Consider the following 24452-nt stretch of genomic DNA (forward strand, 5'->3'; position numbering starts at 1 on the left):
TTTACTTCATCCCAGGAAAACATCTTCATATGTTCTAGGTCAGGAGTGGCCAAACAATGGCTCATGAGCCACATACAGCTCTTTTACAGTTAAGGTGCAGCTTGCAGAGCCCCCCCATCTCCTCCCCCATTCTCCACCTACCAGACTGGGGGAGCACGGGATCTGTGCCTTGCAATAGGGTGGTGCGGTAGAGGCTTCTGCCCAGTGTGGAGGGGGATCTCAGGGCTTCAGCCCTGTGGGCCATGCCTGCCGGTGCTTGGGGCTTCAGCAGGAGCGGGGTTGAAGCTCCGAGCCCTGGCAGGTACCTACCACAGGGCTGAAGCCCCAACAGGTATGCCCCCACTCTTGAACTTCTGAAGATTGTTGCATGCAGCTCAGAGAGTCAGTAGGTTTGGCCACCCCTGTTCTAGGTAGTGAAGGGAATACCCAGAACATAGGGTGTTGGAAATTCACTAGGTGGCACTTTTTCTTCTAAGTCAGTAGTGTACCAACACCATACAATGGTAGGGAACATTGTGCTGTAGCAAGTGGTGTAACTCAGTGGGGGTGATCTTCCCTGGGAGTACTGAGCGCAGTACCCTAGTGTGGTGCTGCGGTAGGAGATAGAAGACTATGGTTCTGATCACATGTGGTCATTAAGAATCCCATGTCAGTTCTTGTCAGAGTCATCAGGATGTCCAGGAGAAATTCTAGAATGTGCAGGGGACACACATTCACATAGGGCAGCTGCAAAACGCTGAGCGGCCAGCCCTGGCCTGTCTGCCACCCCTGCCTGTAATGGTCTTTCACAGCATTCTCCCTCTTACATCTCCCCACACTGTCTCTTCTGTCTGTGGTTGCCCCCGGAGCTGCATGGGGCCCGATGACTGTTCAGATCTGCCGTGAGTTCTGTTCCCTGCCCTTGGCCGTTCTCCATTCTCCTTCGCTCCGAGCTGTCAGTGCAAGAGCAAGGGAGGAGCAATGCATTGCAACAGAGCTTCCTTAAGAGGCTGTTCCGGGGGGGAGTTACGCCTCGCCCCCTCTTTAATATTCATGAGCGGGGGGGTGGGGGCGGGATGTTCAGAGCGGCCAGGCGGCTGAGCCTGGGGATCCTGTGCGGAGTGTGAAAGTGACAGCTCGGCAGAGGGGAGTCCCGGAGGAGTACACCGCCCCTCCTTCCTCCTGCACGCTGCCGCGGGGTTCGGCTCCTGCCCAGCCCCAACCTCTCCTCCCCGTCCTCAGCCGCCGCGGGGCCCCCAGCTGCCCCCGCCGCCCCGGGGAGCCCCGCTGCCCCGCGCCCTATGGATTGCAGCCGGCCCGTGGGAGGAGGAGCCATGCCCAGTGGGTGCCCGGGGCCCTGCCATCGGCTGCGCCGGGCAGCGCTGGAGTAACCCCCGAGCCTTGGATCGGCGGAGGGAGCGAGGGACGCCCCGGATCCGGCCCGCCGCGCTGGCGGGAAGGCGGCTCTGCCCCTCACCTAACCCTGCTCCGGCGGGGCGCTGCCCGGCACCATGGACAGTATCCTGGAGCCCTTCCCCTCCGAGCGCCTCTTCCCCGGGGGCGGCTCCGGCTTCCTGGACCTGGGCGACCTGAACGACGCGGATTTCCTCAGCAATGTGGTAAGGGAGCCGGGAGCGGGCGGGGGCTGCTAACTCCGGGCTGCCTGGGCTCGTCCCGGGGTGTCCCGGGCTCCCCCGCCGCCGCCAAACGGCTCCTACAGCTCGGGGAATTCCTGCCTGGCCGCCGGGCAGGGAAGCGTGAGCCTGGGCAGCGCAGCGCCCGTTTCCCTGACCCTGTCTCCAGCACTGAGCCCCCGCAAGGCCAATGCTGCCCCTGGCCCTGCAAACCTCAGCCGGCCTGAGACCCCTCTCACTGAGAGTCCCCTGCAGCTGTACTCCCCCCTTCCCCCCCCCCCCCACAGCAGACACTCCTGGGACCTCCCCTAGGGGATCAGCCTCCCCTTTGGCAAGATCCATGCCAGTTTTTTAAACCATGTCTAATGGGGATTCCGCAGCGGGTCCTGGCACTTTGGTCCGTTGCTTAACTAACTCTTCCCACTCTAACGGTACTGGAGACACTAAAGTGAGGGGCAGCAGGCCCTTCTGTGGGAAACTGCTACTTTCATTTGCTAATAGCTTTTTGTAAAATAACATATTGGGGGTGAAACAGCTGTTGCTTGGCTTACATTGTAGTGATTTGGGGGCGGAGAGGGGTGAGAGTGAACTAGAGGAAAATCTATTCAGCTGATTCCCAGTGTGTAAAAACAGTGTATTCGCCTTTAAGAAAATTGTCCAGACTTTGTGCACTCATGTAACTCACATGTACAATTGGTCCAGTTTAAAACTTCAAACTAGGATGTTGTTCCAAATGAGGAATGTGAGTTTTGTGTTTGTGAGAAAATTTAGCTTTGAACTAGTATGAATATTGTTGTCCCTGTGTCAAGCCGTAGTTGACATCTGTGGCCTTTCAGGTCACCTTCCCAGTGGAGGATAAATCAGTGACACAGAATTTGGGTATATTCTAAGTATAACTTTGTTTTATTTACACATACGTCAGTCCTGGAACAGAGGAGGTCACAAAGAGCATGCAGCTAATCCCTTTTTTCAATAATCTCACCCCAACCTCCCTTCTGCCCCCCTTACCCCCCCATTTCAAGGGTGCACCTCTGTCTCTGATTGGAGTCAATCCTTGAGGCAAAGGGTATGTCTACATGGCAGTCAGGGGGTGACGGTAGCACACGTAGACATGTCTGAGCTAGCTTTGATCTAGTTAGCTCAGTCAATAGCAGTGAATCCTAGCAGCAAGGGCTATACAACCCCTCCCAGGACTCTGGTGACATATTCAAGTGGCTAACCTGTACTGCTGCAGCTTCACTGTACATTATTTGAGCTAATTAGATCAAATCTAGCACCTCTATGTTTACATGTGCAGAAGTCACACTTCTAATTGCAGTGTAGACATACCCTTAGGTAGAGAGCAAAATCTTCTACTGCTTGCACTGCTCCTCCTACCGAGAACATTTGTATGGCAAAACTAACACACACAGCAGGTCTTCTCAAGACTGAACATTTGCTCATACGCTAAGGCCTCGTCTACTTACATTTGAAAGTTTGACTGGTGTAACTATTTCAGGTCTGGGTATGATTTTTTTCCCAGAAGTAGTAATACTGGTAAAACCCCTAGTATGGATGTAGTTATACTAGTATAAAAGTCCCTTACAGCAAAATAGCTTATTCTTATATAAGAATAATCTATACCATTGTATGCACTCTCATGTCTCTATAACTGGATCTGCACTAGGGAAGTTGTGTAAATTAGACAAGGCTTAAGAAAAATAACTTGGAAGACTGTACATACCAGCACCACCTAGCGATACCTGCCATGACACTATATTTAAAAATGTGTACTGACCATATGCAGTATGTTACTTTCCTAACTGATTCAATTCCATGTCTGCTCTAACAGTAACTGCAAAACTGGTATGAGGGGTCTCCATATTCATTATTTCTCAGTGACTCTTGATTTATTGTGCTCAGTTGACAAGTAAAAGATTTTTTTTCTTTTGCACCACAAACTCCCCCCGGGGATCTGAGACTCTTTGTTCTTGTGCATGATCAACAATAAAGACGTTGTAATCTTAATTCAGATAACAAATCTGTTGATGATACCGGAGCCAGAATGTTCTTTATCTAATTCACCCTCCGTGTAGTGGCGCTGCAGGTATAACAGCCATAAAAAGGAGTAAAGATGAACTTTAGTAAATCCAGCAAATTTTACTTTGATAATGATGGGAAGGGGAATCTGTTGAGTAAGAAGGTCTTATTTTTACATACTCACTTTTCAATGTATTGCACTTAACATCAAAGCACTATGGTTGCATGATAATTCTTAAAACCATCAATGATTTCACTTCAGAGAGAGATGAGGTTCAACATGGAGACCCTTCCATGTATTGTTCAGCAAATGTAGTTTTCTCTAAAGAGGTTGGACACTGTTAGGATATTGTGTTCACCAACAACCCCTTCCTGAAACAGTAACCTTCCTTAGTTAATCATCTTCTCACTTAAGCCGTAGTTTATACCCCTTTATTCTAAGGATGTTACAAGCTGAAATAATGGGATCATAGGTCTAGGTGCGTCTTGGAATTAAAAAAATAATGTGATTGAAAAGGGATGCTTGAAAGAGAACAGTGTTATTGGTTGGAGTATGACTGATATCTAGTTTAAAAAGCATAAACAGGGCTGGGTTTAATCAGTGTTTGGATGGGTGAACTCCAAGGGGGAAGGTGTCCATGGAAAATGCTCCTTTTGTTCACCAAGATGAGTATATTACTAATGACAGCAAAAACAGATTATCCTTCGGCTTGCTAGGTCACCTACTGCTTTTGAACACAGAGGAGTTTGTTCAATGTTTTCACTGGAAATGACTGTTTATTAATAAAGCTAATCCTTCATGTGATGTTTGCTCATTGAATTAACCTTTCTGAATTCTGCACCGTCCACACCAGGCTTTCGCATTTTTCATTATTCTTGTCAGAATGCACCTACTCACTCCCTGGTTTTATCAGAGCAATGGCTCAGAGAGCTCTCACTCTCTCTCTCAACCCTCCTCATTATCAAGCTTCTCAGCTCTATGATTCTGGACCTTCAGGCTCCAGCACTCTATTTCTCACTCTGTGCTTGTCAATGAGTCCTGAGGAGTTCAGACTCTGGGTTAGACTTCTCCCCCTTCAGGAAGTATGCACCCAGTAAGCATTTGTTTTTAAAAGTCTGCCTTGTGACAGTTAGAATACAGAGTCTGAGGGGAGCATGGAACAGCCAAGCTAAGACAGTCTGTATTGGCAGAAGCAACTGCCCCAGTATTCCCCGCTCCCCTCCTATTTCCTTTGGTCTCTCTCACTGTGTGGGACTAGACTGCAATCAGAGGTGTGATTGCAGAATATATAGACATACCAGAGCTAGTTTTAATCTAGCTAGCTTGGTTGCCAATAGTAGTGACACTGCAGCAGGATGGACTTCATCGTGGATTAGCTTCTGAATAAGTACCCAGGGACTTGGGTACGCTTGTACAGCCCACACTGCAGCCCATATTGCTGTTGGTACCCAAGCTTGTAAGACTAAAGATAGCATGGGTGTGTTTACACATGCTGCAATCACACACCTCAATTGCAGAGCAGACATACTCTGTATCTGCACCCGCATTCTAAAAATCCAGTCTGTTCACTCCTCAGTTTCCTTGTCTCCAGGACCTGCTCTAGGCACCAGCAAAGCAAGCACGTGCTTGGGGGGGCACAATTCCAGGGGCGGCATTCTGGCCATCCTTTTGTTTTTGTTTTTGTTTGGGCAGTTGCGCTCTTGGAGCTTGGGGTGGCAAATATTTTGCTTGGGGCAGCAAAAAACCTAGAGCTGGCCCTGCTTGTCTCCAGCCACACTGTATTCATGTTTCAGCTTCCTTGGTTGCCACTCATTAAAACTTGTGTTTGATAATTGAGGCTTCCATTGTCTATGCATATGCAGACAGACTTTGATAGTGCATCCACTCCAGCCTCCTGCTGGCTGTGCAGGGCTCTGCAGAGTCCTGCCTCAGTTTCCCTTTCACTCAGGCTCCTCAATAACTCCCCAAATCTTGTGTCCAAGAAAAACACCCCTTCTTGTGGGTCTTGTTATTAAAATACAACAAAGTCTCTTCTACCCGAGTCTCACACAGAGCACAGCCCCTCTCCCCTGGAGTATGTCTGTCTTCAAGTTTCCAAGCTGGGCACAGCATCTTTCCCAGGTTCTGTTTAGCCTCTCCCCTCAGCCCAGCCTGCTCTCCCTGCTCTTCTGAACATCCACTCTCAGGCCTTATTACCTGGAACCTACCCCTTCTCTTTATGACTGCAGGAAATCTCAGGCCTTTCAACCTGGAGTTATTCCACATGCTCATAGTGTCCAAGAGGCCTCCAGGCCCAAAACCCTTCCCCCAGTCAAGGGTTTCCTGCAGGAGCCTCCTACTTTCTGCTGTGGCCTTTACCATAGCTTCCTTTAGCATCACCCTTACCTCCCTGAGCTGAGAGAGGTCAGTGGATAACCTTCCTTCCCCTGTTGCTATCTTCCTCTTTATAAGATCCAGGCACCATCCTTTAAACCCACCTGGGTAGCTGGTAATCAGTTATAGGTTCACTGTACCCACTGTTCCCTCTTAAAGGGGCCAGTTAGCCTGTGGTAATGCATTACAATATGAATTCTTACTGTGTGACAGCCTGCACTATTTGATAAATAATATGATATAATGGAATGGGAAAAGTTACATGTATTTCTGGACTGTTTCTTGAGGGACATTGTGTAAACTGGTTCTATTTTTTACTATTTTTATGTTCATACTGCTATTTTCTATATCTTTAGTGTGGTGTCTTTTGTGTTTCTGCATATTTGTCTTGTAATCAGATAATGCGGGCCACCAAAAATGAACTAATTAGTAAATTGTATGTAGAAAACAGAGCTATACTAAGGATAGTGCCAAGAGAAACTGGAAAGGATCTTTCCTAACAAATGTAAATATAGTCTGTTCCTTGGGGGTGAAATTTACCCCTGTGCAAGGCCAGTGCAAGGCCTATGTACCAAAGCTATTTTGAGGTTTTAACTAGTGCATAGGCCTTGTTCTGCCTTTGGCACAGGGGTGAGTTTCATCTTGTATGAGCCCCATTCTTTCCTCCCTCATCCCCCACAGCTGGACCTAAAGGCTTAGCCAGGAAATCTCATCAGTTTCTGTTTCTCTTGTTGGATTCCAGAGCTGATTGGAAGGGATACCAGCCAGGGGAGTGCGCAGGAATTTAAATTTCACTGGGTTTTGGAGGCGCATGTTCTGTGCCTCGGCCCTGAGGCTGGAGGAGTTCTGTGCCTTGGGGTGCCCCTGCTTGCCCCACTTTCTGCACGCCCCTGATACCAGATGTTATGAGAGGTACACAGCTGTCTCTGGGGCTGTTACCAGTCATGCACACTTTTTAAAGTGTCATAGCTTCCTATTCCACAAGCTAGTAAATTTAGTTAATTTGTATCATTCTTAGAGTTACATATCTTTAGCTTCTTAGTCTGTTTTGGTGTGGTGAGAGCATTGGGCAGGTCAATAAAAATATATGATCTTTATCCTGCTTAGAATTGGGCTTGTCAAGAATAGTTCTGTGAGCCCACTGGAAATGTAGTAGATATGGATAGATCTTGGCTGAAGAAATGCATTTTAATAAAACCGTTCCCAGATTTTCCTTGTTTTCCTGATTTTCCTTTGGCTCAGTCACTTAGCTCCTCTTCTTGGACATTCCCTTGCAGCTGATCTTGAATCCAGAGACGTCTGAGAAGCATCAGTGGAATAGGGCAGTTAACCCGGCACCGGCAGCCCGCAATGGAACACAATAGTACAGTTCCTTATATGATCAGAAATAAAAAGGAAGAAAGTAAAAACACTTTCTCCACTGTTGTTATTTTCTAAGATATTTGTATGGCCCCAGTTACTGTAGTCTCTGAGTACCTCACAATCTTTAATGTATTTATCCTCACAATACCTCTGTGAGGTAGGGAAATGCTATTGTTCCCATTTTACAGATGGGTGAGTGGCACAGAGAAGCTAACTGACTTGCCCATGGTCATATAGGAAGCCTATGGCCTTATAGGGAATTGCACCCAGGTCTTGCAAGTTCTGGGCTTGTTACCCACACTCCCTAGGGTGCCCCACCTTTACCCTTCTGTGGGTTCAAGGGGTAACCAAGTTAATTTAGGCATCCCCGCCCTTTTCCAGTTCATAGGGCTCCAGGCGAAAGGCATCCACCAATACCCATTGCCTAGGGCTCAGAGCCACCCATACTCAGTTCCTAGGGCTCCGAGCATATTCTTCTGAGGGTTTGCAGGGCCTTTTACCAGTGAAAGTGCCTTACACAGTAATATTCTTAACCTCTATTTATTAACAGTTACCAAAACAGAATGCACACACTAAGCATACAGTGCTCACCACTGCCAATAAGGCAGACAAACTTTTCCTGGTGGCCAGTCAGCATCAGGTTGTCTGGAGCTCCTCCAGTTTCTGCCTGATATGGTTGGCAGGTATTGAGTCTGGCAGCACTGATCTTGGGTTGCGTCCTGGAGTTAGGTTCCAAAGAACTTCCTTTTGGACCCCAATTTATATAGTGAAACTTGAATCCTGCTTACCCAACCATTTTAAACTAACGTACTACAAAATAATTCTTTGACCAATCCTAACATATTGCAAAAGAATTCTTTAACCAATCATACTCCACCACCTTAATTGATTTAAATCTTGTGAAATTAGTTATGTAACAGACAAGAACCAGACAGAAATCATATAGATAAACAATAGAGAAGTAGGAACCATGAAGGCAAAACAATAAAGACGTATAGATTTCACAGTCACAACTGTTAATAAGTGATTCCTTGCCAGACAGAATGCTGTCAAAGAGTTTTCTTAAGATGTTTAAAGATCTGTTGCTTTATCTGGTGATGGTGAGTACTGTTAGGACAGGAGCTCTTTCTTAACAGCCCAATAGTTCATTGTTTTAATGTAGTTTAGATGGAATGCAAGGATGTGAATTTCTGCTTTGTAGCTCATGGCTGCCGCTGTCCTAATGTGGCTGCAGAAAAAGGCCTCGGATTTCACAGGCTAGCAGTCTAAACACCAGACTATCCTTCTCCTCTGTGGCATAAAGTGCCTCCTGAGCCTACAACAATGTCACTGTGTAGCTTTAAACTGAAAATCAGCGTTTATTTTTTGGCAGTGAAGAGTTATGACCTTTCTTTGGAAGGTCTTGTCATCTGTTGAGTGGTGGAGGGTTGCATATACCTAACACATTTTGAAGGAAACTAAGAACTCTCTGTCAGGAACACTTGAGAAACATTATCCTGGAAACAGCATCCTCTCCTACTAGACAACTTCTGGCACGTGGGTTGGGATCAGCTGGCCAATCTCATCCCAGCCACCATCCTCATGTCCTGAGGAGATCCCTGTAATCATGGTGGCATGCCACCATTAATGGTTATGGTAGTGCCTGACTGCCACTGTTCAGAGGCAGACACCAAGAGAGGGCCTTGGGCCATGTCTGCAGAGAGCTGGACATCAGAAAAAGGAATAAGAGAGAGAGACAGAAATGGGCATCTGAGTGGGGAGAAACAGGAAGGGATTTTGTGAAAATGTTTGCAAAGTAAATATATTAAGCAACGAGCAGAGGATGGAAGCTTCCTGCTACATGTGTGCTGAGGTCACTGGTTACACAGGCTGATCCAGAAGAGCACGTCATCAGCAGAAATTGTGAATCAGAAACTGCAAGATAGTAGCTCTGCAGCTGTTGGGGAAGGTGTCTGAATTACTGTACCTAGAAATGCACTTTGGACAGATCTGTCAGAAAATTGCTGTCTCCTGAGACTTACCCAGCAGTCAGTGCTGCTGGCGGTTTTGGTGGAGGCAGGAGGACCTTGCTGCAATAGATCAGATGAGAGAATCAGAATATGGAAAACCTCACAGATTGTAAATCAACTCATTTTACCCCACCCCCAAGGGCCCTGCTAGGAACATGGCTTGATTCACTTAGATTCAATGGATGACTCATCTTCTGGGAAACATATGTGAGGGATTCTTGCCCCCTTCCTTTCTCCAGTAGATGAAAGCCTGGTTGCTAAATAGCAAGATAAGCTGCTGGTGCTGGTCTGTCTTCACTACACATACCACATGCCTGAAGGAAGGAAGGAAATAACATGCTTCAAATGCCTATTTTCCTTTTTGATTCTCAGCTTCAATGGTCATGGTGCTTGGGGTTTTCCCCCTCAGGCTCTGGCCTTGGTGCTGAATACACCTGAAGGCTGGTCTTTGATGCAGCCTCAAATTGCTGTTTTGTTTTTGGTCGGGGGAGAGGGGATCCTGGGGGAATATTATTGGGTGGGTAAGAAAATACCCAACCAGCATTTTTACAGAGAGTTGATAAGTCAGGATACTTTATTATACTTGGGGGAATTTCAGAGTTTAACGGTGCTCCTGGGTAGGAGACACTTTCAGGTTCTCAGGTGTGCTAGGACACCTTAATTATTATTATTTTATTTATTTGTATTACCATAGTACCTAGAAGCCCTGGGTATGGACCAGGCCCCCATTGTTCTAGGTGCTGTACAAACACAGAGCAAAAATACAGTCCCTGTTCCAGAGAATTTACAATCTAACTATAAGTCAAAAAACAACATGGATACAGACAGACCAATAGGGGAGTACTAGTAAACAGTACAGCCCAATATTGTCTCATGGAGGTCTCTGCACACCAACAGCTATTGTCAAATTTTATGTGGGCATCACAGCAAAGGAGAGTTTTGAGGAGAGATTTGAAGGTGGATAATACGGTAGAGTCTGTGATGTTTGCAGGGATTGCCGCTGAAGCATGTGGGCAGCATGGATGAAAGTGCTTGTTTGAAAAGTTAACAAGTGAGCAGTGGAGGCTGGCATTATGGGCCTATCAGAGGTGTGCATCAACACTTGATAGTGAATGAGAGAAGCTAGGTAGGGTGGGGATTGACTGTGAAGTGCCTTGACAGTGAATACAAGCAACTTATGTTTGAAGCGATGGAGAAGGGAGAGGTAGTGGAGAGAATCAGAGAGATAGATGACATACTCATGAATAGTGAGTGGGTTCTAAATACCCATAGGGTATTGTGGTGTTATACACAGACACCAGGTTGGTTACGATACCTATTTACCCATGGCATATCTCGGTGGTGGTACTCTGAAAGACTGGAACAGGATCCATTTGTAGTAGCAGATTGGTTTCAGAGAGTGGAAAAAGGAATAATGAATAGATTTCTCTCCAAAACAGCTCTTCAAGTGGAGTCCTGGGGAGAGTGACTTTATAATAATAGTCCAACTTTGGCTGTAAAGCTTGCCCTATGAATCATGTGTTGTCTCGGAGAAGGTTATAACTCTGGGCTCCACATGATCGCTTCATGTTTCCAAACCATCTCTTTGTATGTAGGGAATCCTTATAATACCAGTGGAGATGAGGGAATTTAATTTCATCTATGAAGTTTGTCCCAGGGTAACAGCATGACAGGTTTTCCCTCACAGCGAGGTGATGAGGATTGTGTTTTGGTATAAAGGTGATTGTAATTCTTCTCAAGATTTATTTATTTTGGTGCAACTTAGAAAATAGATTATCCCGATTATTAAAATCTGTGCATTCTGCCCACACTACTTGGATTGCAACAACTCAGGCCCACTAGCTGACTCTACTTCTGGAAAGTCCACTTCAGGAACCAAGATGGAACTAAAAAAATCCTAATTATACCCTTTGCTGTCATGATGATGTTGAAGAACAGATAGCTGATGGGAGGAAAGGTCATTTCCAACTGTGATCTCAGTTATAATAAGCTAAGAAGAGTCATATCTAGTCATTCCTTGGATAACAGACTTTCTAGGAAAACCCAGGCACTGCAAGAAGTGGTGATGGGGACTCACTAGTAGCCATTCTTCCTTGAGAGATAGCACTGGATTAGTTCCCAAGCACTGCAGTGGAGGTACTATCTTTTCAATCAGGGGTAAAATGGAGGTTCTGAATTACCTATTGCCATTAAAGATCCCATGGCACTTTTTGTAGGAGTCAGGGTTGTTAGTCCTGGTCTCCAGGCCAAATTCAGCCTTGGGTAATTATATTGTACCAACCTAAACTCCCACTGCAATTTCAATTAAATACAATATTTTTTTTGCTCACTGACCTAAATTTTTGGATAATGTTTGTACATGTTATTTACTATTACTATTAATAAAATAATAATAATATAATATGTAGTTTTTCTGTGTGCAGTTAAACAGCAGCTGCTTCCTACCCCAGAGGTAGCTGCATTGGTGGTGAAGTGACTCCTATATGTATATATATATATATATATATATATATATATATATATAGTGATAGACCCAGGCCAGTTGGGTACAGCAGAGTAGCCTTATTGGGATCCAGGAAGGTATAGCAGAGTAGCCGAAGGCAGATATACTGGCCACTGGATTAACAGTTTTCTGTTCCCTGACTGACCAGAGCAGGGGCTGCTCCAGGCTAATGAGAGCACCTGACTCCAATTAACCTGCAAAGAGTCAGGTGAGGCCATTAAGCTAATGTGACCACCTGACTCTAATTAAGGCCCCTCTGATAATATAAAAGGGCTCACTCCAGTCAGGCAGAGAGGAGCCAGTGGAGAGGAAGTGTGGCTGAAGGGCTGGTTAATGAAGACACTCTCAAGTCATTAGTAAGGGAGCTGTAAAGTAAGGGTGAAGCAGGGAGAAGCAGGCGAGCTGTGGGGAAGTGGCCCAGGGAAATGTAGCAACTCTGGCAATAAAAGGTTGGCTGCCAACAGCTGCTACCATTAGGGTCCCTGGGCTGGAACCCGGAGTAGAAGGTGGGCCTGGGTTCCCCCAACCCACCACTACAGAAACACCTCCTGGGAGGGGAAAACAGGCCCCTGTCAGGACAGGAGGCTAAACTGTTTTGGTATGAGGCCGTAGAAGCAACAGAGACTGTGGGAATTCTCTCACCAACCTCCATTGCTGGCTTATGATGAAAAGGGCGCAGTAGACTGTATCCCTGGCCCTAGAGAGAGAAGGGTTATGTGGAGGATTGCAGTGAGCCTCTGAAGCTAGCATAAACTGCCTGGAAGCGCGGGACCCATGTGGACAAGGTCAAGAGTGGGATACGTGATTGTTCACAGCTTGGCGGAACAAAGAGGTTTAAAAAAAAGTGCGCTAGGGTTTTTGTTGTTGGGTTTTTGTTTGCACCACAATGGAGGAGGTGGTGAAAGTGCTGGTGCAAGCCACAGCGACCCAGCAGAAGGCAACCTGGGTTCAGGCGATGGCGCAATGGGAGTGCATGAGGCTACAGTAGGAAACCAACCAATTATTAATGAGCCAGGTGACCCAAGATCGAGCCCTCCTGGTGAGGTAATGGACCAGCTGAAGATCCTCACCACCCAGGCCCGGGGGTCCGATGGGACCCGAACTCTGAGGGCCACCGGTTGTCTGCCAAAGATGACAGCAGAGGATGATGTAGAGGCATATCTCGTCTCATTTGAAAGGTCTGCTCAGTGTGAGGCATGGCACCAGGAGCAGTGGGCCAGCATTCTCACCCCTTTTTTGTGCGGAGAGGCCCAGAAGGCCTACTTTGATCTGCCCACCGAGGACGCTGCTGACTATTCCCGGCTGAGGGCAGAGATCCTAGCACGATCAGAGGTGACACCAGCAGTACGGGCCCAGAGGTTCCAGGAGTGGAAATACAGGGAGAATAAACCTCTGAGGTCCCAACTATTCGACATCCTACACCTCACTCGGAAGTGGCTACGTCCCAAGGCATGCAGCCCAGTGGAGATTTTGGAGACTTTGGTAATGGACCATTACATGCGGGGACTGCTGCCAGATCTCTGCAAATGGGCATTCCAGAATGATCTGTCCACCTATGATGAAATGATCACATTGGTGGAAAGACGGATGACAGCCAGGGAATTAACTCAATTCCCCAAGGAAGGCCCCTCACGAAGCAAACACTCGACCCTGACCCTGGAGTGTTGGGCAGCCAAATCCCCAGGGAGTCCTATGTGGAAGAAGAGGGGGGACCAAAAACCAGCAGGGAGCCCAGAAGGAAGGAAAAGGCCTGAGTCGGGGGGACCCTGGGACTAACCCCCCTAACCCACGTGATAGGGGAGTGACTAGAAGTTATTATAAGTGTTATGGGTGCGGGGAGTTGGGGCACATAGAGTTCCAGTTCCCCAAAGTTTTAGAGCCCATGCAGTGTAACCTGGGGGTCAGGGAAGACCCATGCAGCCTACTCAGTATTGTAGGGGTTGCAGTCACCCCACATAAATATACAAGGCAGGTAAAGCTGAATGGGATAGAAACCATGGCACTCGTAGACTCGGGGAGTGCTATAACTCTAATTTTGGGTAAATTAGTGAAGCGTAGCCAGTTAATGCAAGCTAAGCATACAGGGATAACCTGTGTCCATGGGACTGTTAGTTATTACCCCATCATACCAGTGAAAATTGAAATTCAGGGAAATGTCACCAGGCTGAAAGCAGGGGTAGTCCCAAACCTCCCATACCCTGTGCTCATAGGTAGAGATTTCCCCGGGTTTGGAAACTTGCTCCCACCGGAGCAATTGGAGGGAGAGGAACTCTGTGAACTTCAGGAGGCTTCCATGGCAGAATGTCACCTCCCATTTTTCGCAGAAATGTCCCAGGAGCTATTCCCTGTTCCGGGGAAAGGCAGGAAGACCAAGAGAGAAAGAAGAGCGGCCAAGGCCTTGGATACCCGAATCCTGATACAAGGACAGAGGGCTGCCTGTGTAGGCAGACGTACATGGGCAACCGAAGGGGAGGGCCCCAAAACGGAGGAGGGATCAGAGACCGCTTCCAAGCCCAACCTCACAGAGCCAGCTGAGAGTGCAGAGACAGATCCCTCAGAGTTTGGGCTGATAAGCCCCGGGAGAGAGACTTTTGGATGGGACCAGGTGGAAGACCCAAGGTACGAGAATGCCAGGAAGAAGGTGGCTGAGATAGATGGGGTACCTATAGAGGGAAAGGCCTGGGGGCCAGGGCCTTATTTTTTGATCAAGAGGAATCTCCTATACCGTGTCGTGCAAATGCAGGAGCAAGAGGTACACCAGCTCCTAGTACCCCAGAAACACCAGAAGGCAATATTAAGCCTTACTCACAGTCACCTTTTTGGAGGGCACCTGGGAGTGGAGAAAACCCAGGTGCGAATCTTACGCAGGTTCTTCTGGCCGGGGGTACATAAAGACATCCTGCGGTACTGTGCCTCTTGCCCCGAATGCCAGCTGCACAGCCCTCGTCCACATCTAAGAGCTCCTCTGATATCCCTGCCGATCATCAACGTTCCGTTCGAGCAGATCGCCATGGATCTTGTGGGGCCGCTAGAGAAAATGTCCCAAGGCCACCAGTATGTTCTTGTCATCCTAGACTATGCAACCAGGTACCCAGAAGCTGTCCCCTTACGAAACACAGCTTCCAAGAGCATTGCCAAAGAATTAGTGGCAATCTTTGCCCGGGTAGGGCTACCAAAAGAAATACTCACAGACCAGGGAACACTATTCATGTCCAAGTTGATGAAGGACCTGTGTTCCCTGCTCCATGTCCAGACCCTGCAGACCTCGGTTTACCATCCACAAACCAATGGTCTGGTGGAAAGATTTAACCAGACCCTCAAGGCCATGATAAGAAAGCTGGTAAGCAAGGATGGGAAAGATTAGGACAACCTACTACCGTACATCATGTTCGCCATCTGTGAGGTCCCCCAAGCTTCCACCGGATTCTCCCCCTTTGAGCTGTTGTATGGACACAACCCCCAAGGCATCCTGGACATAGACAAGGAAATTTGGGAGGAGGAACCCAGTGAGGGGAAGAATGTAATAGATCATGTGCTATGGATGAGGGACTGGATAGCCCGGGTCACTCCCACAGTGAGGGAGCACCTAGAGAAGGCCCAAGAGGCCCAGGGAACATGCTACAACCATCAAGCCAAGGTTCGTCAGTTTCAATCCAGTGACCAAGTAATGGTAGTGGTGCCCGTGGCCGACAGTAAGCTGTTGGCCCAGTGGCAAGGGCCCTATGAAATAGTTGAACCCATAGGGGAAGTAAATTACAAGGTGTGACAACCGGGATGTCGAAAACTAGAGCAGATATACCACGTCAACCTTCTGAAACCCTGGCATGTGCAAGAGGCATGCACAGTGGTTCGAGAAGAGCTGTACCCAGGGAACAAAATCCTGAACAGGTGAGGGTGTCTCCTGATGTAACGACAGCCCAGAAGAAAGAGGTAACTGAGATGATCGCCCAATATCAAGACGTATTCTTGACAAAGCTGGGTTGCACAACCGGGACATATCACCACATCATCACGAACCCTGGGGCCAGAGTAACTATGAGGCCCTACTGGATGCCAGCAGTCAAAAGGGAGGAAATAAAAGCGGAAGTCAGGAAAATGCTGGAGATGGGGATCATCGAAGAATCCCACAGTCAGTGGTCCAGCCCAATAGTGTTGGTGCCCAAACCTGATGGCACCATGAGGTTCTGCAATGACTTCCGGTGACTAAACGAGATACCCCAGTTTGATGCCTACCCTATACCCTGCATACATGAACTAGTGGACCGTCTGGGGAATGCCCGGTACTTTACAACCCTAGACTTGACAAAGGGGTACTGGCAGATTCCCCTAGCCGAAGATGCAAAGGAAAAGACGGCGTTTCCTACACCAGAGGGTCTCTTCCAATATACGGTCCTCCCTTTTGGACTACATGGGGCCCCAGCTACCATTCAGCACCTCATGGACAAGTTATTATGCTGCCATGCCAGTTATACTGTGGCCTACTTGGGTGACGTGGTGATTCATACCCCAGACTGGGAGACCCACTTGGAAAAAGTGGGGGCGGTCCTTGATACCGTCAGGCGAGCTGGCCTTACGGCGAACCCTGTTATGTGCGCCGTAGTGTTCACGGAGGCCAAATATCTTGGCTACCTGGTAGGAAAAGGTCTGGTAAAACCCCAACTGAATAAGTTAGAGGTCATCCAAAATTGGCCATGGCTGAGTCATAAGAAGCAGATCCAAGCATTCCTAGGAGTGGTGGGGTATTACTGGCATTTCATCCCCCGTTTTGCCACAAGGGTAAGTCCCCTAATGGACTTAGTGAAGGCCCGTGGTCCTGATCCAGTCAGAGAGTCCGATGCAGCAGAGAGGGCATTCGTGGACCTACGGACTGTCCTCTGCAGTAACCCCATATTGATAGCCCCAGATTTCACCAAGGAATTCATCCTACAGACAGATGCATCCAAGGTGGGGTTAGGGGCCGTCCTGTCACAGATGGTCAGGAAGGAAGAACACCCAATTCTCTACTTCAGTAGGAATCTCCTTCCGAGGGAACAAAAATACGCAGTGGTAGAGAGAGAGAGTGCCTTGTTGTAAAATGGGCCATGGAAACGTTGCGTTATTACCTGCTGGGGCACAGATTTATCCTTGTGACTGACCATGCCCCTCTTCAATGGATGCAACGGAACAAGGAGAAGAACACAAGGGTAACCAGGTAGTTCTTATCCCTCCAACCTTTCCAGTTCTGAATACAGCACAGAGTAGGGAGTCGCCATGGCAACACCGATGGCTTATCACGGATACACTGTCTGGTGTCCCAAGCTGCCCAACCCCTTGGTGTTGAGCAGGGGAGAGGGACATGTGATAGACAGCAGAGTAGCAGAAGGCAGATATACTGGCCACTAGATTAAGTTTTCTGTTCCCTGACTGACCAGAGCAGGGGCTGCTCCAGGCTAATGAGAGCACCTGACTCCAATTAACCTGCAAAGAGTCAGGTGAGGCCATTAAGTTAATGTGACCACCTGACTCTAATTAAGGCCCCTCTGATAATATAAAAGGGCTCACTCCAGTCAGGCAGAGAGGAGCCAGGGGAGAGGAAGTGTGGCTGAAGGGCTGGTTAATGAAGACACTCTCAAGTCATTGGTAAGGGAAGGGAGAAGCAGGAGAGCTGTGGGGAAGTGGCCCAGGGAAATGTAGCAACTCTGGCAATAAAAGGTTGGCTGCCAACAGCTGCTACCATTAGGGTCCCTGGGCTGGAACCCAGAGTAGAAGGTGGTCCTGGGTTCCCCCAACCCACCACTACAGAAACACCTCCTGGGAGGGGAAAACAGGCCCCTGTCAGGACAAGAGCTAAACTGTTTTGGTATGAGGCTGTAGGAGCAACAGAGACTGTGGGAATTCTCTCACCAACCTCCTTGCTGGCTTACGATGAAAAGAGAGCAGTAGACTGTATCCCTGGCCCTAGAGAGAGAAGGGCTATGTGGAAGGTTGCAGTGAGCCGCTGAAGCTAGCATAAACCACCTGGAAGCACGGGACCCATGTGGACAAGGTTAGAGCTCTGCCACAATATATATTGTTTATATGCACTTTGATATTCCTTGGGTGAATGGTATAGAAACTATATATGATTTGTTTTAAGCTTGTGTGATGGAAGAGAGCTAATGACTCTCAGGATCTCCTTTTTTGTTCCTTCCTGTATGGGAAGCTCAGATAAGGACTGGTAAAAATAGGACTGAATGATTAGGTGCTTTCTTGGCTTAGTTTGTCTGCCATTGCACGGTTTGTATTTGTTCTCAGAGCAGGAAAAGCTAGAGCAGGGAGTGGGAACCTTAGTGCAATGCCAGAATAGGAGGTGACTGCAGGTAATGCACTGAAAGGCAGGCTGTGTGTTTCAATCCAGTTGCTTTCCATGTACCCACCATGCAATGTTTATGTCTATTTAGTTATCTCTGGCTGCTCTAGAAAACAAGTTTCTGTTTCTCTCCTGCTGCAAAGAGGAAGAGTTTGAAATACCCTTTCTGCCATTCATGATGCTCATGAACCCACCTGACTATCCTTTTTTCTTTATGGTCTCCCATATTTCCTTACCCTCTCTCCTTTTTTCTCCTTCCTCCTTTTTTCACCCTTTCTGTTGCTAAATCTCTCATCATCTGTCTGCCTTCATAATCCTCTGGACTTTTTCTGGCCTGGTCAGTGTCAAAGTGAAAAGGTGATTGAAGTAGGTCTTCTCTGCAGACCAGACAAGGTCACATGGAGGGTTTGAATGCTTTTGCTGTATCAAGTATCAAGGGGTATTCAGTCGTGTTAACCTGAATCCACAAAAACAACAAGGAGTCTGGTGGAACCTTAAAGACTAACAGATTTATTTGGGCATAAGCTTTTGTGGGTAAAATGCCACCTCTTCAGATGTGCTATGATAGACACTGTCCAATAACAGTGTAGAACAGTCCTGTTCTAATTTCTCTCTCTCTGGGCTGTGATGAACCCTAAGTCTTCTAAGGTTGTATGAGTCACACTATCTCAAACACTTACGACACTTGTATTAGCTGAGCCTGACTTAAACTTGGTCTTTTTCCTAGAATAAATAGAAAGTAACCCCTTTAGTTAGATGACCAAACTCCTGTTCAACTGCCGTGTTATCATTCACTTGGTGGCAGAGGCAGCACTATACATGCATTTCGTATCCGTTATGAGGTATATTACATAGGAGGGAGGTGGCTAGTACAGTCTTCTTTGGTGCTGACAGAGAAGTTATCAGGGTTCCTTCTGTAGTCTGAGTTTCCTTACTCTGATGCCCACTGGAATTCTAGCAGGGTGAGCTTCCTCCCTGCAGTGCTGACTAGCAGGATACATTTACTCACTTGGTACCCACTGGAATTCATTTCTAGCAGGATAAGCTTCCTCACTGCAATGTCACTGGAATTCTAGCAGGGTGAGCTTCCTACCTATGTCAACATGTCCCTACCAGCCAATTTGCAGAGAGTCCATGAGCCTCCTCTTGGCTTTCCACTCTTAGTAATACTTCCTCTCCTGGTAGAGCTTTCTCTGAAAGAAAGGTTGTATGGAGAGTTTGAGTGCACATACTATGACACATAAGAGAGGCTGTTTTGAGGCATGAGCAGAGCTGAATAAAGACGAGGTCAATGTTTGTGGGTGCATTTCATTGTTAAGTTTTGCATGTTAGAATGGCTTAATGTAGAATCTAGGTGGTAAATTAATGACAGCCAAAGGAGAGAGGGAGGGAGGACGGCAAGTGCTTTCGGCTGAGCTAGCTGCCCCAGAGAAAGAACTGAAAGACAGGCAGTTTAGTTGAAGGGAAATGAGCTATGACATTTTTAAAGAAGGTTGATGGAACACTTTTTTCAAAGCCCTTTTCAGTCTCTTTATCTCAAAGTTCTTGGCATAGTAATGAGAGAATCTCTGAACTCTGTCGTTCCCATGCAAATATGGGGACATGGGAGCTGGGGAGGTGCTGTGAAGCCACAATATTTACTTGCCAATTGAGCTGCACTGGTAAAGGTGAATAGGCCATTAGCCCAAGGAGTTAGGAGACCTGTTTTCTATTCCCAGCTCTGTTAGTTACTTGGTGTGTGATCTTGGGTAGGTTAATTGAGGAGGCTGATAATACTTATTCATATTTGTGCAGTGATTTGCAATCTATGGGTGAAATGGGCTACATAAATGTTGGGCATTATAGACTGTGGTTGGTTTCTGCCAGGTGCATAAGACCTCAAATATTCTGCAGGCTACATTTCATGTTCCTGTCCAAGTAATACCTTGGTATTACTACTTGATTCTTGCAAACAGCACCAAGTTAGTGTCATCTGCATGTTTAATTCACAGGCTGTTACCACCAGCACCCTTTTGGGCTAACTCTACTCCCTGCACTTTCCCAGGGACACCTCTCCCTGCCTCCATTTATCCCTGGCTTACATACCTATAGCCAATGTCAGACTACCTAATGGTGCTACCATGCAACTCAACTTGAGTTAAATTTACAGGTCAGACTTTAGGAGGTCCATCATTGTATCATATACTTTACTTCTACAGCACTCTGCATGAAGGACCTGATCCAAAGCCCATTGTAGTCAGTGAAGTTTTTGTATTGGCTTCAGTGAATCAGGCACTGGATGAATACAGCTGAACTGAAGGAGTCCTAAGGTCCTTGTTCATACTTTTGAACTCTATAGGTCTGATTCTGCTCTCAGTCCAGATTTACTCAGATAGCTTCAGGATTTACACAAATGTAACAATGCTGTATTGCTACTCTTGCTTTCTATATTCCAGACTGAAAATAAAGATTTGTTCCTTATGAACCCAACAGATGAACTGAAGTGGGATTCACAAGAGGACCTGGACACTGCAACACTGATCAACATGGCACCTAACTTCTAGGCACCTAGAAAACCACAGGAACAACACTGATTCACAGAGCCAAGTTAGGCACCTAGACTCAGTATACAATGAATGTGGGGATAGAGGCACCTTAGAACGAGATGCAGAAAAGCCAGCATCCTAATTGGGGGGCTGCCTAAGCTACCCAGTGGGAGATGTCAACAACATACTGCGTCCTAAGCTCTGCCCTTCTCACAGAGCTAAGCCCCTATCTCTGTTTAGTGATCCACAAATGGGAGCCAGTCAGGAAGCTTAGGCACCTAAGGCGTTTATTGCAGGAATGAGTTAGGCACCTGCCTTGCTCCCTACAAAACAGCCAGAGGAGACCTAACTTCTAGCTCAGTGGTTAGAACACTCACCTGGGATGTGGGAGATGCAAGTTCAATTTCCCCCTCTGCCAGAGGGTGAGAGAATTTGAACACCAGCCTCCCACTTCTTAGGCGAGTGCTATAACCAGGGAGCTATTGACTAGACTGATGTGGGGTTCCCCAAGTCTCCCCTGTGAAAGTTGTTCCAGGGTGGGTAAATAATGAAAGAGGTAGGAGCTGGAGAACTGGGTCCTGGAGTCTCCCATCTGCCAGGTGGGTGCCTTAACACTGGACTAGAGTCATTTTCATCTTTCTCTGGCCCAGCGACTGTTCTGCTGTGGATAAAGACTTAAATAGTCATTGAGTCTCCTGCGAGGTGGGAGACCCCTGTTCAAATCTGTCGTCTCCTCTAGCCGGGACTGAACCTGGATTTCCCACATCCAAGGCAGGTGTTCTTACCACTGGGCTAAAAGTAATGCTGTGGGAGGGGCACCTCTTCCAACCAGACTTTTGAGTGGGACCTAATTCAGTAGGTGGCCTCTGAGCACACCTACTGAATCTGGCCCTGCACATGATATAGGTGGAGAAATGCCTGTCTTCCCCCAGTTTGTGAATTGCCCTGGGGCTTAGGCAAGAGAGAGGCATCCAAACACCTAGAGGGAGGCAGCAGTGTGCCTGCTCAGAGGTAGAGACATAGGTATTGAGGGAACTTGTACTCTGAAAATGTTAGGTACTGAGTGAGTTTAGGAGCCTACAGGATTTGGTAGGAGTCTTGTGGATTGCAGTGGAGCCCAAACTGGGACTCGGGTGCCTAAGTACCTTTGTGAATCTGGGCTTGGGTCCCGTCCCTACTCCATCCCCAAGAGAACAAACAGACCCGGAGTCGGTGTCAAAACTTAAACCCTTCCTGGGCTTTGCAACTCAATAACACAACATAAACCTCTACCCAAGCTTGCTCCTTAGGTATGGTTGTCCCTAGGATTGCACCCTGGGCAAAGTTCCTTCTGTCCCCAAAAGACACTCCCACCTCCATTATATCCAGGAAGGATTTAACATGCTGCATCTGTCCTAGTAAGCCAGCAGAACTTCAGCCGCTTTATGCAGGAAACTAACACCTGCTAACTGGGGGGGACAATAGAAGACCATTGTTGCTCTACAGTCCCCAAAGCTGCTTATTGCACATGGATGCATTGTCTTGTAGATGTTTGGAGATTTTTTCCCTTAAACAGTAAGTGTTCCTTTGTGTTTAAAGTTAGATTTTCTGGATGGTGTTAGCACGGATTGCTCCTTCGTCCATTTTGAAAGAATAGTATCATATTTGTTTTTCCCAGTCCTTTGGCACCTGTCCTGTTCTCTGTGAATGATGGAAAATAATTGTCACAGGTTCAATATATTTATCAGTATTTATTAGCAAATTCCCTTATGATATCCCCCAGGCCTGTAAACATTTTAGTTTTTCCAAGTAGTCCCTTTACCTGCTTTTTATAAACCTGGTAGAATTTTTGCCCCCTTTCACTTATCCTGAGTGCCAGAAGGTGGTCTGAAGAACTTATGGGGTGTATCGGATTGCACCATTGATGCCCTTGTGCACAAAAAAGGGTCTGATTTAACAGTATTTTAACTGTTAATTTTAATATGACCCAGAGTAGTGCCCAAAGGCCCCAAACTGAGATTGAGGCTCCACAGTGCTAGGTACATAACACATAGTAAGAGACAGTCCCTTCTCCAGAGAACTTATGGCCTAAATAGACAGAGTGGGAGGGGAAGAGGTACTGAGAGGTGAAGGGACTTGCACAAGATCACGCAGCGGGCCAGTGACAGAGCTGCAGATAGAGCCCAAGTCTCCTGTAAGCTGTCAGCTGTATTAGGCTGCCTTTCAATGCATAATGTGGTGATTATAGTTAAATATATGATCAATATTTTTATGCAATATCTCTTGAGGATACATTATTTTTCTGAGAGAAGAGGAAGGAGAAAAGGTGCAAGAGGAGGAGAATATGGGAAGAAAGAGGGGAAAATAGAACATAGAAGAAGGAGAGAAGAGGAGGAGACAGAGGTAGCTATTTATTCAGCACATTCTTCAGCCATCTGGACCTGTTGGCCTGGCCCCAGTTGGACAGGCTCTCCGGTTTATCCACAGCATGATGTAATCTCCACTGTCCAGCTTTGATTTTTTTCGCTGCTCTGGATAGCCTCTTAGCTGGCGCATGTCTGGGGTGGGCACTTTGATTTCCTGTTTCTATTTGTGGAGTTCTTCTGGCTGGTCCTCAGTAGTTGCTGGTGTGTTTTTGCATTTCCGCAAATTGAGAAACTGCACACCATTTTGCTGACCGCTTTGTCCCCTTGGGAGCCAGATCCTTGCACAAAGTGTGTGCTGGCTTGAACAACATCTTGGTGTGGAAGTAGGATGATCCCTCTGGATAATGTTTGGAACATTCTTGCTCAACCCTGGAGCAGGTCTCCCTTAAGCACCAACAAAGATAGTGACTGTTGAGAATCTTGCATTCCATTCAAGTTCTGCAGCTTGTGGACTTCCCCTGTTGGTATGAGGCACAATTTACTTGATCCAACAGTCCTCCCCCAGTGGAAATGAAGGAAGAGGCTATGTGTGATCTCAGTCACCAATTCTAGTATGCTGGGGCCCAATAATCATAGTCATCACTGCTCTGGAAATCAGCCAGACTTGCAAGGGATGGTGGAAAAGGGAGAAGCCTGGATTAATGCACTGTTTGATACTGCCCACTGTGCTAAGTGTTTATCCTACCCTGTCCAGGAGAAGCTATCTGTGGTGAACTGCTAGCATCAGGGCCATCAGCCCTCAAGCCCCCTCATTTGGTACCACTCTCTGTATACACTATCACAGAGTAATGTGGTTTGATTTTCATTCATTTGCAGCAGTGTGGTCCAGTGGATAGGTCCTAGGTCTGGGTTTTCATCCTGACTTTGCCACTGACTATGTGTAACCTGGGGCAAATCATTTCTCTTCTCTGTGCTGCAGTTTCCTACTCTGCAAAATAGAGAAAATGATGCCCTCCCACACCCACCTCTTCAAAGTGCTTTGGGATCTTTAAGTGACAAGGCCCATCTGGATGCACAGTGTTTGTTTCTGTTTTGAGTAAATTCAAGGAGAGGCAAATTGTATAGAGTTTATCCCTGTATCCTGTTTCAGATCTGAAGAAATGGAGCAACACCCAGAGGCATGGGCATAGATGAGCTTGTGGATGCTTTGGGCTTGAAGAAAAGATTTCCCTCACGGAGTAATATAGCTGCAACCAGTGCCCAGCCCTGCCATGCTTATACTACAGTCCTGCTCAAGGACATGTTGACCTCAGCTCTGATTCAAGAGATGTAGACAGCATTGGGGTGAACCAGTAAGCAACAGTTTGATGACAG

At 47.2% G+C, this 24452-nt stretch overlaps 1 protein-coding gene across 2 annotated transcripts in view; it reads left to right on the forward strand.

The window, feature by feature from the left end:
• Window positions 1-1059: 1059 nt before the first annotated feature.
• Window positions 1060-24452, forward strand: part of CREB3L1 (cAMP responsive element binding protein 3 like 1) — a 67605-nt gene continuing 44212 nt past the window's right edge. For both annotated transcript variants that reach the window (XR_012159411.1, XM_073348193.1), the window contains exon 1: window positions 1060-1598. Coding sequence is in view for 1 of the 2 variants with exons in the window: in XM_073348193.1 (XP_073204294.1) it covers window positions 1491-1598 (108 nt within the window). In the remaining variant the exon portion in view is untranslated. The remainder of the gene's footprint in view (window positions 1599-24452) is intronic.

Source organism: Lepidochelys kempii, chromosome 6 (assembly GCF_965140265.1).
Source record: "Lepidochelys kempii isolate rLepKem1 chromosome 6, rLepKem1.hap2, whole genome shotgun sequence".
Classification (NCBI taxonomy): domain Eukaryota; kingdom Metazoa; phylum Chordata; order Testudines; family Cheloniidae; genus Lepidochelys; species Lepidochelys kempii.